The sequence below is a fragment of the Triticum urartu genome, chromosome 1A (genome assembly GCF_056163025.1).
Source record: "Triticum urartu cultivar PI428250 chromosome 1A, HENAU_Tu73, whole genome shotgun sequence".
Classification (NCBI taxonomy): domain Eukaryota; kingdom Viridiplantae; phylum Streptophyta; class Magnoliopsida; order Poales; family Poaceae; genus Triticum; species Triticum urartu.
Genome location: NC_141873.1, coordinates 549,799,051 through 549,814,261, shown reverse-complemented (window position 1 = coordinate 549,814,261; position 15,211 = coordinate 549,799,051). Strand labels below are relative to the sequence as shown.

The following is a 15,211-nucleotide window of genomic DNA, read 5'->3' as shown; positions in this document are numbered from 1 at the left end:
AAAAATATGAGCCGTGACATTTGACATACGATAAAACATGACTAAAGCTGCTAGAAGAGAAACCGTATGCCATGGCATGGATGTCAGCAATCATCACAAGAGTGGAGAACGATCAAGTGCAAGGCCGAAGAGTTAACTTCCTGAATAATTGACACGCAATTTAAGAGAAAGACGGCCTTTTGAAACGGATGAGAATGTGAGAGCGACCGGTGGCAGAGCGCAAGCATCTTTCCCCAGTTGAGTGTGTGTGTCTGGATAGTACCCCTACTCCGCGGTGTATCCGGGGGCAGAAGTTCACATCAGAATGCCCCAGTTGTGCTTGAATAGTTAGCACCCCTACTCCATACTAGCATAATACACGTGCGTTGCCACGGAACAAACAAAGAAACAAATAGAAATTGATCAATAATCAAAGGATATTAACACATGATCATTGATCTTTAGATCCTAGGCAAACATAAAGAAAATGGCCTCGTCTCCATCTGTTCCTTATACTCTTCTGCTTAATTCTAGGTTGTGCCTCTAACTCCATTTCCATCACATCATCGCTACTTTGTGAGCGGGGAGATCTACACGTACGATGCAAGTTAGGTAAAAGAAGCCACCTCGTACCCCCTCGTCGCTCGCCCCTCCAAGGCGATCGGGGGGGGGGGGGGGGGGGACCCCAGCCACCTCGTTCACATCCCTCCTTCCCCTCCGCCGCCGTCGAGGGACAGCGCCAGGCAGGCGGTATGGGACGTCTTTGTCTTCCGTTGTCTCCTCGAGAGGTATCCGTCTATCGAGGTGTCGGTAGACGGATAAGGGCGGATGGCATAGACAGTTTCAGCAACAAGTTTATGCACTCCGGTGGAACACAAGATCTTTGATCGGAATATGTCGTCGCGTGCTATGTCGTGTCCTTGCTGGGGGCGGTGGATTGAAGCTTGGATTTGGGGATGAGAATCCGTAGTTCAACCTTGTGGTGGACTCACCATCATCGGCGCACGTGCAGTGATTCCTTCTTGAAGGCGTAGCCTAGGAGTTGTGTATTTTTGTTTATATTGTGTCTTGTATCATAGGGATTAGTAGTTATCCGGGGGAGGTACTGTCGCGAGGTATACGGCCTCAGGGTTTGTTTTCCAATTTATTTCAAGGTCGACGGTATTTGGCTGCTGGATTATGCACTTTTAATAATATATGACTGCATGCATCGTCCTGATGTAGAGGTGTGGGGTTATCCTTATTTTTTAAAAAAAATCACACCATCGCTCAGCTATTAAAATATGAAACAAAAATAACTGAATCAAGGCCTAGTTGCTCCATACTAAAATCTGAAATAAAAACAACTGAATCAAGGCCTAGCACTATGTTGCATTGATAAGTGTGACATTGTTGTGGTGCAAATATGATTGGAAAGCAAGTGGAATGCCTGCAACAAATAGCATGGAATTTGGTGATAAAGAACACCCCATCCGCATTAAAACAAATAACTCTTACCATGAAACAAATCCATCCATTATTGGAACTCAGCTCTTTCAAGCAGCAAAATCAACAATCTCAACTTCTCATCTAGTAAGCTTGCAAGTGCAATGCACGACAACCTTAGGTAAAAAGAAATCCTCATTTCTTCTAGAATTTTTTAACCGTTCACTATAGTTACAAGGCACACAATCTCTTATAGTTATATTTGACTCGCTCACATGTCGATAGAGCACACAATGAAGGTATGTTTACATATTTCCTAAAATGCTACTATGAATATCTTTATAAAAAATCTTGTAAGTTATATATAATTCACTACCATCTGCATCTGCATCCTAGTGCTAGAAGCAATCAAAGCACTTTTGCACACCAACCTTCATGACGACCTTCCTTACTTTACCAGCTGCTCGCCGTTTGTGCCACCGCCATCGACCTCCACAAAAAAAATGTCACCTCCATTGGTGGTGGCTTAACCTTAGGCACACCACACCGGCTGTGAAAGACATGATTGTGACCATGGGTTTTGCGGCACTGATGTGCATCCTGCATCACCACAAACTGATGAAATAATCAGTACGTGCTACCAGATAGCTCAAAAACGTCGCTTAAGGACATCAGTAGATCAGTGATCGGTTGAAGCTTGAGTTGGACGTAAATAAAATTAAAACACATCAATATGAGAACCTCATTGTTTGGTAACAGATTATAAATGCAAATGCATTTGTTCAATTTTCTGTTGATTTTAAAGTGTGATGAACGTATCAAATTACCATTTTTACAGTCTCCTTATATACTTCTAATTTGGCTAATGACATGCTGGAAATTGCATTTTGAAAAACAAGCTGTTAACCAAGACAATAGGATGTGATATTTATGTCTTAGTCGTACATGTAAATAATGCTTACCAGTGTATATACATCTCGGGTCTGATGAGTGATGGGAAAAAAAATGAAGTAGTTGGGATATATGTGAGAAGTCAACACCCAATCAGCATAGGTAGAGACAGTAAGTAGATGACAAGCTGACTTCTTTTTCCGCAGAATCTCTGATATAACCTTAATGAGGCCAACCAGTTAATTTTAACTTGTCAAATGGATGCTAAGGGCAATGCGCACACAAAGAGAAATAATAAATTGTCAGTAAAGATTTGACGAAATAATTGTAAAAGGAAGGAAGACCCATGGAAGCAAAATCTCACTTGAGTTTTGTCCTTAAAAAATAGAGTCCACACCCCAGTCAGTATGCATAACATCTACTTTAGTTGTCTGACAGTAGTAACAGTACTACAAACTTGAAAACACAATTCACCTTTGTTATCACAGGCACAATGGGATTAACATTGGCAAAATCAATTATGTGTGCCGCAAAACTTCCAGAGAACTCAACTGTGTCAGCAAATTGCAGCTGTAGAAAAAAGCTTGGAATTGCTATAATTCGAGTGGTAGTTCAATTGACATAGACTCATCAGACCAAATTGATTGTGCATGTTTAACGCATCAAGAAAATAACACTTTATATGATTTTTCTGCACTTTTTCTTGTTGAAGTAAAATATATCTTGGTGGAGAAACTGAAGATTAGCCCATCCAGTTTACTTTAACTTGCAAGAAACTGTAGTTGCCCTTGTGCGATGCACATATATACCTAAACCGCTGCAGGAGCTCACCCTGTGCGGCGGCCTGTATGACACGAAGCATGTGTTCACGACGGAGCAGATGTACTGGTCCAGAAACGTAGGGGTGGCAGGGTAGTGCAGGCACGTCCTGCAGCATCCGCATCGAGATGGCCTCCTTGGTGGCAGCCACAACTCCGGCCTCAAAGCAACAGCTGGCGATGGCGTCGACGACCACCCGCAGGCGGAGCCGAGGGGTGAGGGCATGCTGAGTGCCATGACCTCGTGGATTGCGGCGAGAGAGGCCGACGTGACGGCACCGCCGGACTCTTCAGAGCTCACGACACGACATGGAGAACGCCCGCTGCGGCAGCGGTCGTGCGCGCGGAGGCGGCCATGGCGAAAGGTCAATGGGCCGGGCGCACCTAATAGATGAGCGTAGAGAGAGCCATGTTCACGGAAGAGGAGGTGTCGAGCGATCGCCGGAGAGTGCCGCGATCGATGGACATGGAGGAGCTGGGTGGTCGTGGGAGATGGGGTGTGGATGTGGATGGGTTGTGTTTGGGGGAGAGATATCTGGAGAGACAAACTGGAAGGTCAGGGAAGGAGTTGGAGATCGTGCGAGTTGTTTCGTTTTTTTCCTGTCCTCGAACGTGCGTTGTTCCCTTGGATCCCTTTTAGCGCGGGCAGGTTGAATGAGGTCGAACCATCACGATGTTCGATTGCCCTTTAATAGTAGAGATTAGTTTCGTCGTTCATGAGGCCAACCGACCTCAATGACACTGAAGTCAATTTCCTGTATCATGTTTTTTTTTTTGCACATGTCCTGTAACATGATCACCTTGCCAAAATTTGTTTTCTCTGGAGGGAACTACACTGAAGCAAAACACGCAATTAACAAGCTAATAACCAATACAGATCGTCTGAGTGCTTGCACCAGATATATAAATGAGCTCGACAATGTGTATTAACATGTCTGGGTGGTGTAGTTGGTTATCACGTTAGTCTCACACACTAAAGGTCCCCAGTTCGAACCTGGGCTTACACATACATCTCTTTTGCTTTTCTTTTGACTTTTAGATACGTTGCGCAAAAAGTTCGTTTTCAAGAGCTATCTCCTCATATACACTGTCAAATTTTCTTTCATATCCCGTCAAAAAAAAAAAAACTTTCATATGTCTTTATGTCAACACAAATATATCGAGTAACAACAACAACTTGCCCATGTGCATAATGTGGAAAGTGAACTTATGAGACTACTCACCCTTGGCCAGCAAGGTTATTGGTTTCGTCTAAATTTACGTTATCTCTGGAGGATAAACACATTATCTTTCACTAACCAAATTCACATGTAGTATGCTCACAACTTCTCGTGAATGCTTTTAAAACCAAGTCTCAGCCACCCAAAAGCCTAACCGAAACACAACATGCATCATGTAATTATTATTTTTGTTGCATGATTATTCATTTGATGAACACTGATTAGGCAATACTGTATGGAGACTAACTATTATTTTTGTTGCATGATTATCTCCATACAGTTAATTCAAGTATCACCTTCAATTCCTTAAAGTGCCAAGCTACCATTAACTACGGATTTGCCCATAGTCATCTCAAAATCTGTTCCACGGGCTAGAAATAAATGAAACCAACAATATATGACCAAGTGGCGCATGCCATAAGAATACGAGCACCTAAAGTGTTCATTATTCTATTTTACGCAGGTGTGTTGAATTGCTTTATGTAAACTTAAGTACTACCTCCGTCTCGGTGAATAAGTATAACGAAAGAGATTTGGTTTTTATGAGTTCATATTAGAGCATCTCCAATAACAGCCCTTAAATAGGGCATAGCAGTTTTTAGGGCACTTGGGGGGCAAAGACTGATCTAACAACTGCTCTATCATATTTTTTTTGTGAAAAAAATTGGGTAGCCCAGAAAAAGGACTCCAAGTGCTGCAATATAGAGTGTTTGTGCGGCCTCCGTAAAACCACCCCCTCCCCATCGCCGCCCGAATCACAGTTGTCACCTTCAAATCCGCCACCGTCGCACCCCCGCCCCTGTATTATCTACTCATCCCGCCTCGCCGCCGTCCACCAATCAACTAAACCGGCGCCGCCCCCGCATCCCTTCCCGCCGCTCTGCCGTTGCAGAAATCCAAAGATCAAAGTCGGCTTGCCGAAGGTGGCAGGGGACTTCGGGAAGGGGGCAGGGGTGCCCCTTCGTTGCATCTGGCGACTGCATTGTGTGGCTGCCAGAGTTCCCATGGCCCGGATCTGGCCGCCAAGGCCACCAACCCTGCCAAGGGGGTCTTCTGCCCCTTTCTGGTCGGATGTATCCGTAGACGAGGGTTGGGCTCAGATGCTTGGGCGGCGGCCCTGATGGTGGTAGCCGGGGTGCTCGTGGGCGGAGAGCGCGGCTCAGGCGCTATCCGGTCACCATGGTCGTGTGGGCGGCATGGTGGTCGGGGTGTGTCGTTCAATGGCGGTGGTGCGGTAGTCCGTACCCCAATTTGGTGACGTGAGTGTTGGCCTGGGTGAAAACCCGCTCTGACTTGTCAGGCCGCCGCCGGCGGCGTTCTAGCATCGTCCCATTCTTGAAGGCGTCGTCGCCGTATCTCACTTGTCGCCGTGCTGCTCCGGGGGAAAGCCTAATCCTTGGATTGGGTGGTGGCAGCGCCTCGGTGTCGTTCCCTTCCTGAAGGCATCGCCTTGGAGCCCATTGTTCGTCATCCACGGCTTCTCCTCACCGCGGTGGCTCATCCACGGTTGAGGGCCCTGACGACTTCATAGTAGTGCTTACTGTTTCATCCGGTGTTTGCTTGCAGTAGTTTCGGGTGGTGTTGTTGTTTTCAACGTCCTTGTATCTAGCCTTGGGTGTGTGTGTTGTGTTGGTGTGGGGTAGTCCTGGCCATGGGAAGCCCGGCTCGGCCCGAAAAATCCTGACCCGGCCCGGCCTGACGCTGCTCCCAGGCCGGGCTCGGGCCGGGCCAGGCCCGGCCCCGTAGTTTTTGCAATTTGCTAAAGAGGCCCGGCCCGAGGCCCGTCGGCTTTGGGCCGGGCTCGGGCCTAAAAACCAGGCCTGATGGCCGGGACGGGCCGGGCTCGGGCCTGTGTTTTTTGACTCGGGCTTGGCTAGGCCCGGCCTGAAGCCCGGCCCGGCCCGGCCCGAGTTTTGGCCAGGTATAGTGTGGGGTGTGTGTTTGTATTGGTTTGTTCGATGATGGTTGCTTTATATATAAAGCGGGGAAAAACCCTTTTTCGTCAATAATCATATGCTGCTATCAGTTCAGACATTGCACTTGGCAAATGTAATCTTTTATGGGATTAGATGTGATTTTTCTGTTCCGTTATACTGATTGTAACATTAATGGGATATTGCTTACAATGTTCTAATGCTAAGCTATTGTAAGTACTCATTGTGGTTTCAACATGATGCTTGGTATATGGAGTTCATAGCATTAATATGATGCATAAGCCTTTCCAAATTAATTCAACATATCTGAATTTTACTTTCCTCTCTTCTCTCATGCTTAAGTTTCTCGCTCGTGTTTAGTATGATGCGCAAGAGAGTTGTTGCCCGCCGAGTTCCAACTCTGAAGGATGTGCATCTCATTTTACCTAAACCACACTCCAAGTAGCAAATCCCGAATGGAATGATGTTTCTTTTCTTCTGGCACCGTCGATTACCAGCTTGTGTTCCAAAAAACACGATGACGGCGCAGTGCTGCTGCTGCCGGCCGTCACGACTGAGGCGGCCGGGTCGATGATGCTCTCCGGCTGGTTCTGTTCCGCGAAAGAGAAGCTGAGGCGGCTCCTGGCGGCATCGTCGGCACCGCCGGGCTGCTGCGTGACGGAGGGGACGCAGCATGTTTTGGAGGAAACTAACTATACACTGTGTTGTGTTTATACCTCTTCTCGTCGTTTCCACTGAAGGAAACACGCGACTGATAAACTACAATCAGATGAAATAGTACCTTGTAGGCTGGTGGCGCTTCGACGAAGAACAGATAACGGGGACTGATTCTGTCTTGGATAAATAAAAAATTTCCACTGCATAAACCACCATGTCTGGGTGGTGTAGTTGGTTATCACGTTAGTCTCACACACTAAAGGTCCCCAGTTCGAACCTGGGCTTAGACATGCAACTTTTTTTGTTTACTTTTACAGATACGTTGCACAAAAAGGTCATTCGCAACTCAACTTTTTTCCTTCACATGTTTTCATTTATTATCTTACCAAAATATACTGAGCGTAACACCTTCAGACCAACATGCCCATGAGAGCACAATGTGGAAGGGAAAACGCCATCGGCCACCGATCTCGCTCGCGATCATCGGTCTTGGATTGCTTGTCCGTTATTCAGAGAGTTAACTCCCCAACGGTTAATCGTTCTCCAGTCGGTACGGTGATTCCCAAGATCAAGGCCATGGTACTGGTGGACATATTGTTGTAGCTGAGCTCCGTGCTCTGATCGCTGAAGACAAGGAGTTCATTGTTGTTTGGTTTACTTGAGCGTGCAGATGTGTTGGCAACTTATGCAAGGGATAAAACAGTAGAGGTAGAAACCAATGGTCATTTGGGAAGTGAAAGCTGGCAAAGAAATGAATAAGGGGCAGGCACGTTGCTGACTTGGTTTTCATGGTAAAATATTTCTCCCACAAGCACAAATAGCTCCGAATAACTCATAACTCAAGTTACTGCAACCACTAAAGTATCTATCTGTCTTATCCGTCATGCTCACTGGGGCATGGACCTCCAGACCCCGGCCAACAGGCTACCATAGACAGAGTGGCAGATGCTCGAAACCGCGCATGGAACCGCCGTGAGAGGGCTGCCGAAGTGCTTGCCCGCGAGAACCACACCCAGCACCGAGTTCTGCATCCACAAGAAATTCAGTATGATACACACACCAAAACTTCTCTAGAGATAACTAATATTATACATAATGAAACTGCGGTGTGCAATGGGAGAAAGAGCGCAGCATCGGTTATGTGCTTCCTTGGTTGCATTGATGAAAATGTAATGGGAGATATCTGGGCAACACTTAAGTCCATTGTAAAAATCTGCTGAAAAAAGCGCACAATAGAAATTACCTGCATGCCAACCTCGATCGAGATTGTTCGTGATGAAGCGATATCGATGCCAAGCACCCTTGAAAGAACATAGCCAAAGAAGAAGCCGGATCCATGCAAGAAGATGACCGACAGTACCACTTGTAGGCCAGATGCCAGGATGGCCGAAGCATTCTGTGCGATCGCATTGCCACAAAGAACAGCTACTGTTGCTACAGCAATGAACGGCATCACGGGAGAAACCGACTCAACCAAACGGCCCATGTACTGATTAAGCAGAGCACCCAAAAGAACAGGCGCTAGGACAACCTGCATTCAGATATATCAACCTTAGCCAGAACTAGGGGGACTTAAAGTTATAATACAGAAACTGTCAGCACCTGAGACGTCGACACGAACAGTCCCATAGGGTCTACTGCGACGTATTGCCCGGCCAGTTTGGATGTCAAAAGAGGAGTCATGAACTGCATTATCAGGAAAATAAAGGTTATTCGACTCTGCCAGAATATAGTAATTGATGTAAGTGAGTCATTACCGCTGCAGCAAAAGTGCTTGCTGCTGTCATCAGCACCGAAAGAGCAACATTTGCCCTGGAACACAAGGATACAAATTAGTCTACACTATATTTTGGCGCTAATGAAAAATAGATGTTTAAAATTGTTTTCTCTTCCATTTTTGTACATATACGTAGCAATGTATAAAGTTTCAGATCCACTTTCATAACAGACAGTGATCTCCACTGAAGTATTGGAGATATTTAGTACTCCCTCCGTTTACAAATATATGACGTTTAACTTTTTTCTGAATCGGATGCATATAGACATGTTTTAGTGTGTTTGTTCACTCATTTCAGTCCGTATGTAGTCCATATTGAAATATTCAAAACATCTTATATTTGTGAAGGAAGGAAGTACTATAAAAATTATTAGTCAATGAGAAAACAATTTGTTCTTGTGATGCTTCTGCATCACTAAGTATTCAGTTCAACCATATTATTAGGATGCTAGGGATTAATCAACGATAACAATATTGTGATGCACCGAATGGGTCACTTGATCATTCATTACTGGCCAGTAATTGCTTTTTAAGCTCTAAAGATATCAAAGATAAAACCAAGTACAAGCATCTGGCCATATGGAACCTGACCCTGATTCCACCTTAATGTGTAGTCCTTATAAAAAACTACATTGTAATAAATCTATTTGTAAATTTAGTCAGAAATATAAGATCGCAGAGACAAAAGTGGTTGTGTTTCATTTCGGCAAACTGCTTAATGGTCCTAGTCGGTTGGCCCACTATAGGTGGGAAAGGCTTGTTAACTGGTGTGGACTCCTATTGGGGAAAGCACTATAAGAGCGCAGAGACGAAGGCATGCTGATTTGGCAGATGAACAGACATCTGGTAGCTGAGTCGGTTACTTGTCAAGTAGCAGGCTGGTAGCAGTCCGAGTTGGAGATGAAATATTGATGAAAAGCTTGAATTGAATTTTGTTTAGCACTCCAGAAGGAAGCCAGCTCAGCCAGCAGATCAAGGAGTAAGTAGGTTATATCACACAAGCTAGAGGAGTCCTAGTAAGGTTTATGTTGGCTGGTTCTCAAGTAGAAGTAGGTTGACTCAGGCTCTATAAAAGGAACAGCGTGTAACCTCATATGTTCCCTACCCGTGCTTCACTTCTACTCCCTCCGTCCAAAAAAGCTTGTCCCTCAAATGGATGTATCTAGAGGGACAAGCTTTTTCGGACGGAGGGAGTACCCTTCAGTGCTGTCTAATCCTCAACTCTTCACACGCTACATTTCTTAAGTAACAGTGCTGTAGTCGAAGCCGACTACAACATTACTAGTAGACTTCAGCGATTCCTTACCAAAAAGGGATTAATGATTTTAGTCACACGTAACCAACTTCTGCTAGCAGACAACACTAGACAGGCCAGCTTGAAAATTTGGTTATTCAACAATCTTGAGAAGAAATAACTCTCAGGAATCCCTATATATAAAACTATATTAACAGACTCGGAACAAATTAGTTTCAGTTAGAGGCCCAGAACTTTGTTCCAGTACGATCGTGACTATATGCAGGTTTTACATTCTCTCGTCCTTACCTTGCTAAGTAGGTAACAATGTTGCTTGCTGTGCCTGCAGAGAGTAGCTCCCTTTCAGTTTAACCAGCTGACAATATATAATTAATAAAGAAAGGGAAAATGCAAGCGTACCTCCAGGGCAACAGGAAACCAAAATCAGTCCAGCAGCATAATGGGATGGCAGGTTCAATAGCTTGCTGATGAGATATCCGGACAGTGGCATCACCTGTACATAAATCACCCACTTTGGATTTTTGGTGCAAATAGAATAGTCGTAAACCGCAAACACTAAAATAACAAAACCACAGGTATAATGGAGATGACTCATGGAGGCTTTCTTTTCTTTTTCCATTCTGAGGGATCATGAAGTTTACATGCGACGCGCCATCCAGTCCAACATTTCAGATAAGAAACTTTTATGGTTCATCTAAATGGACAACATTTGAGCTGGATAAAAAAAATTGGAAATGAAAACCTTGTTGAATATCTAGGGTACGTGTTCCTTGGCCCTTGCATAAAAAATATTCCTATGCGATTTGCAATAGAAAAGACATGGAAAAGTGAAAGTATGGCTACAGGGTTTATTGCGACATCAAAAGAAACACTGAAGAAGTTGCAGAACTAACAGTGTACTGAAGTAGAAACCCAGCAGCTAACTCCTTGGGCATCAACAGCGCGGTTCTCAGGTCATCAAGCGTCAACGTCATCCCCATTCCTGCACAAAGGGATTACAACCATGTTTCAATCATAAAAATTCAGCCATCGAGACATCTCTGAACGTCTGAATTACTGCATCTCAACTGAGATGTACAGGCAAAAGAGGAGGAAGGAATAGAGAAGCAGGGGAGGGAGCAATGGACGGAGGGCACGAACCGAGCATGGTGAAGGACAAGCCGACCATCTGGGCGGTGGGGGTGACCCAGAGGAAGCTCGCCGGCCGCCAGAGCGCGAGCGCGCAGGCCGACGCGACCCACAGCGGGAACCCGAGCGACAGCGCCTCCCCGACGCGCACCAGCGCGGCCCGCGCGCCGCCTCCGCCGGCGGAGGGCGCCTGAGAGAGCGCCGGCGCCGGATCTCCTGTCGCCGCATGGCACCGGCTCGATGGAATGCCGCGGAGGGGGCGGAGCGAGGGGGCCGCGCTGATGCGGAGGCGGGGAGAGGAGGGAGGGGGTCTGGTGAGGTGTATGTGTGGGGTGGCGAGGTGGAGGCGGTGGTGGGGGAGGGATGCGGCGGCGGTGGGACTGGGGGCGAGCGGTGGCCGCCGGAGGAGAGCCATGGTGGCGGTGTGGAGTGGAGTGGGGTGGTGGGGAGTAGTGTAGTCTGACCAGGAGGATGACCGAATCAGCACGGTGGGAGTTGGGAAGTGGAGCCGTTGAGTTATTTTTCTCCGGTTCCACGAGGGCAGGCTACTTGCTACTCCCTCCGTTTCTCAAATATTTGTCGAACTAAAACCACGACAAATATTTTGAAATAGAGCATATAGGACTATGAAAGTAAACGATACCCGTGTGTGCTGCAGTAATTAGTTGCGGTATATTGATGAGATTATACTCTATGAAATTTGAACATGCGAACTAGAACTAAAAATACATGTGAATATACATATGAAATCAAACATGATCAAGTAGGAGGAACAGTTCATTTCCAAACAGTAGGAACATGAACATGAGTAACAATGTGTTCATTTGCAAGAATATATATGTAGGGCCAACCCACTAGTCCTCCTAATTTAGCCGGGTAACCTAATTTAACTGCTTTAGTAGCTCATGATACTCCTTTCCAAAAAGGGCGAAACGCCAGCAGATAAACAAGTCTGGGTCATGGGGCTTATATTTAAAAATCAAAGATCTTTCTCCTAACCTTATCCCCACCAGCAAAGTATCTCTTGATCAAAGATTCAGACTAGCTAAATTAGTGATACACAAGCAATTGTCCAAACTGGGCAATTGCATCAGAAGCAACGATGACCTTCATAACAGTCCCAGAAGCAATGCGAATGTGACATCTGGGAGTTTATATAAGAGTAATGGCCCAGGGTATTTAATGACACGAAGACAATTTGTATACTTCAGCAGGATTGGACAAGCACTAACTTTCCCTCCAGGAACTTCATGACATTAAGAAAATATTATGGCAAAAGCAAATTGCAATGTGATTAAGCTACGTAATTAACATGAACAATAAAGCAAAGATACATGAGTGCAATCCCGACAGTCAAGTCAAGTAAATTTTCTGTTCAAAACATTTCCAGTCTATATGAACAACAGCTAAAGTATATGCAAATAGACGCACAGATGCACAGGCTGCCCTGCTAGTTCTTCTAATAACAGATGACAATAGCATCAAGATTCAAGAACCAACGACACACACAAAGAGTACCTTCAGACGATCAACTAAGCACGATAAACGAGATACACATTTTAGCGTAGCCGGATACTTTCAGAACCCAACAAGCCGATAAATAACATTGTATGTTGTCAATTTAGGCTACATAGCGTTGCACGAGTCTCGTCTGAACTACAAAATCCAAAGGCTCCTTGGTCAGATCGACCGCGATCAAGCTTCAGTCTGCTCCCTCAGGCGACGGATCGTGCTCCTGACAGTGACCGCACTGGCAGTGCTGGAAATGCAGAACAACAAGATGAGCACATATGGTAGAGCAGGACAATGAGCTATTTGGAAATATACAGTGTGTAATTGGCATCAGCACGTACTTCATGGTATAGGCACCACCGGCCTTAACCTTCCCGCAGTCCTTGCATCCCCAGATTCCGACTGCTTTCCTCTTCACGGCAAACTGTGAATCAAGAACGTGTTAAGATAAAAGAAACATTGAATCAAGCGAGGAGACTAACATGTTATCACTATTGACCTATCTATGAGTTATCGATGCTATCATCATTTCCATAGGGCTGGAAATGTGTAAAGTGACTAGAATAAAGAGCTGGTGGACGCTGTTCCATATCTAGAGGTCTACAAGTGTTAAAAGAAGCAATAAGCATTAAACTTAACAGGGTTACAAAATCCATATGCATGTCCAATGACAATAGAAAGGACTGCAACAGCCTGCAATAACAATTCTTCATATTCTGCCAATCAGCAAGTGGGTAATATTAAACTAAATCATTTGAGAGTTATAAACGTTCATCATACAAAACAATCAAAAGCCGTTGTTCATTGTTCCCTATCTAGAAGGCCAGTGGTTAAAAGACGCAGCAGGCATTAAACTCAAACAACTCATGACAATACAAAGGGTTACAACAGCCTACAATATAAATTCTTTATGTTTTGCCAACCAGCAATTCAGCATATTAGAACCAAGTAGTTATCCTCTAAACCATCATCATGCAAAACAAGAGCACATAACCTATACAATTATGCTGCATTTTTTACTCACAAAAAGATATGTGCTAATTTCAATCTAGCCAAATGCCAAAAACACTTGTCATACAACATAGATGCTCAGTTGAACCACCAGCAGACACTTAACCATTCTGAACACAACGCAAGTAATCAATAAAACCATCGAAAGATTTACCTTGCCACAGAACTCACAGAAGTACTTGGAGTGCTGGGAGACCTCCATCTTCTTGATCTGCTTACGAAGACTGGCACCGTACCTGGTACCTACACAACATTGAAATAACAAGGACACGTGAGTACAATAGTTACACATTCATGAGGTTGTTGAACAATGATCTGGGCAGCCGCAATGTTTTTACCATATTTGCCAACGATTCCAGCCTTCTTGGTGCGCTTCGTCTGCACATACATCAGAAACATTAAGAAATTAAAACATTTTTCCACAAGTATAGCAAAACAGCAAAATGATTTACTATCTACAGAAGCAGCATCAGAAAATAATTTATAAATTTCACATATGGAGTTGATACAGGCAACAGCAATGTATGACCAGTCATACATAAAACATCAGGATAATATTATCAGTTGTATGACAAGCACGATGTAGATCATAGCAAATTAGCAATGTATGTCATAGAATGAACACAACAGTGAGGAAATAACTAGTGCTGCCCAAGGCCTCATGCTAACCAATCGAGCTTTGGAAAAATGAAGGCTGAAGCTCAGATTTCTAGTGGTAAATCTTGGAGCAAACGGTAAGAGTTGCATCCATGCTAATAGATAACTATAACAAACCAAGGATAGCATCAAAGTTTCATACTTCCATTTTATGGCAATTAGTCCACCACTGAGCATATCATATTAGTAAAACCGGTCCCAGAAGTGGAAAATCTAACTATAGGAACACCTTAACATCCTCTTTGACCACTTCATAATACAGTATAATTGGGCAAGCCGCAAATCTTACCAAGCAACACCAGATGAAAAATAAAGCCGCCGGCAAGTTTACTCTAGATCTGACAGATGCTACGGCTTCAAGGATGATTTCTCAGCGAAGCAGACCAAAACCACGAGAAAGACTAGTAATTTCGAATCCTTATTCATAGATCCCCGTGTGCAAGCCACTCAGACAATCGCAAACCTAGATGCTTCCTACACCCCACAGGCAGGCACGAAGGCTGAAACACGACATACGGAGGAGCACGGATCAGAGCCGCCATAGGTAACAGTGAGGGGAGAGCGTACCATCTCGCCGGCGAGGAGGAGGCGTCCGCGGCAACGGGCGGCGGCGGCAAAGAGGGCAGGGAGGCGGCGGCGCGGGCGAGAGGTCTCGGAATGGAGGCGGCGTGCTAGGTCTTATACGTGTGGGAACACGGATGGGCCTCGTTGCTGCGCCGGTGGGCTGGGCTAAGGCTTATCAATCCTACTTAGCCCATAAAGCTAGGTGTAACCACTAAAAAAAAGTGAGGTGTAGCCCAACTAGACTATGGGCCACATGAGAGTTAAGAAACACCAAAATTCAATTATTATTGTTACTAGGACATATGCCCGTGCGTTGCAACGGGAGTAATAATTGACCTGCTCATCAAAACATCTATCATGCCGCAGGGAGGCAGACGCCTCGA

At 45.1% G+C, this 15,211-nt stretch overlaps 2 protein-coding genes and 2 non-coding genes across 5 annotated transcripts; 2 read left to right on the top strand and 2 right to left on the bottom strand.

The window, feature by feature from the left end:
- Positions 1–4,046: 4,046 nt before the first annotated feature.
- Positions 4,047–4,120, top strand: TRNAV-CAC (transfer RNA valine (anticodon CAC)). The gene has a single exon. It is a non-coding gene; the product is annotated as a tRNA-Val (tRNA).
- A 3,020-nt stretch (positions 4,121–7,140) lies between these two features.
- TRNAV-CAC (transfer RNA valine (anticodon CAC)) lies at positions 7,141–7,214 on the top strand. Its single transcript has one exon. It is a non-coding gene; the product is annotated as a tRNA-Val (tRNA).
- A 458-nt stretch (positions 7,215–7,672) lies between these two features.
- On the bottom strand, positions 7,673–11,580 carry LOC125528530 (Sodium Bile acid symporter family). Its single transcript, XM_048692987.2, has 8 exons — positions 11,097–11,580; positions 10,850–10,938; positions 10,356–10,449; positions 10,245–10,278; positions 8,682–8,736; positions 8,527–8,610; positions 8,168–8,455; positions 7,673–7,949 (listed from the first exon to the last, which is right to left on the bottom strand). The coding sequence occupies exons 1-8, from the start codon at positions 11,497–11,499 to the stop codon at positions 7,812–7,814; spliced, it is 1,185 nt and encodes a 394-aa protein (XP_048548944.2). The 5' UTR covers positions 11,500–11,580; the 3' UTR covers positions 7,673–7,811.
- Positions 11,581–12,419: 839 nt separating this feature from the next.
- Positions 12,420–14,982, bottom strand: LOC125528540 (large ribosomal subunit protein eL43z). 2 transcript variants are annotated; one of them, XM_048693002.2, is made up of 5 exons: positions 14,832–14,982; positions 13,946–13,985; positions 13,762–13,850; positions 12,938–13,020; positions 12,420–12,843 (listed from the first exon to the last, which is right to left on the bottom strand). In XM_048693002.2, the coding sequence occupies exons 1-5, from the start codon at positions 14,832–14,834 to the stop codon at positions 12,780–12,782; spliced, it is 279 nt and encodes a 92-aa protein (XP_048548959.1). In that variant the 5' UTR covers positions 14,835–14,982; the 3' UTR covers positions 12,420–12,779. The 2 variants fall into 2 exon arrangements, with proteins under 2 accessions (XP_048548959.1, XP_048548954.1); XM_048692997.2 differs by lacking the exon at positions 14,832–14,982 and having other exon boundaries at positions 13,946–14,021.
- Between the last annotated feature and the right edge of the window lie 229 nt (positions 14,983–15,211).

Bases quoted from the DNA above. Each gene is read 5' to 3' on its own strand.
- LOC125528530 (XM_048692987.2), bottom strand. From the start codon at position 11,499: ATGGCTCTCCTCCGGCGGCCACCGCTCGCCCCCAGTCCCACCGCCGCC. The intron at 10,279-10,355 runs GTACGCTTGCAT...TACTCTCTGCAG, and splicing joins GGTTTCCTGTTGCCCTGGAG to GCACAGCAAGCAACATTGTT. The intron at 7,950-8,167 runs GTAATTTCTATT...TTGTGGATGCAG, and splicing joins CGATCGAGGTTGGCATGCAG to AACTCGGTGCTGGGTGTGGT.
- LOC125528540 (XM_048692997.2), bottom strand. From the start codon at position 14,006: ATGTTTCTGATGTATGTGCAGACGAAGCGCACCAAGAAGGCTGGAATC. The intron at 13,851-13,945 runs GTAAAAACATTG...AATGTTGTGTAG, and splicing joins TGGAATCGTTGGCAAATATG to GTACCAGGTACGGTGCCAGT. The intron at 13,021-13,761 runs GTAAATCTTTCG...CTTGATTCACAG, and splicing joins TCTGTGAGTTCTGTGGCAAG to TTTGCCGTGAAGAGGAAAGC.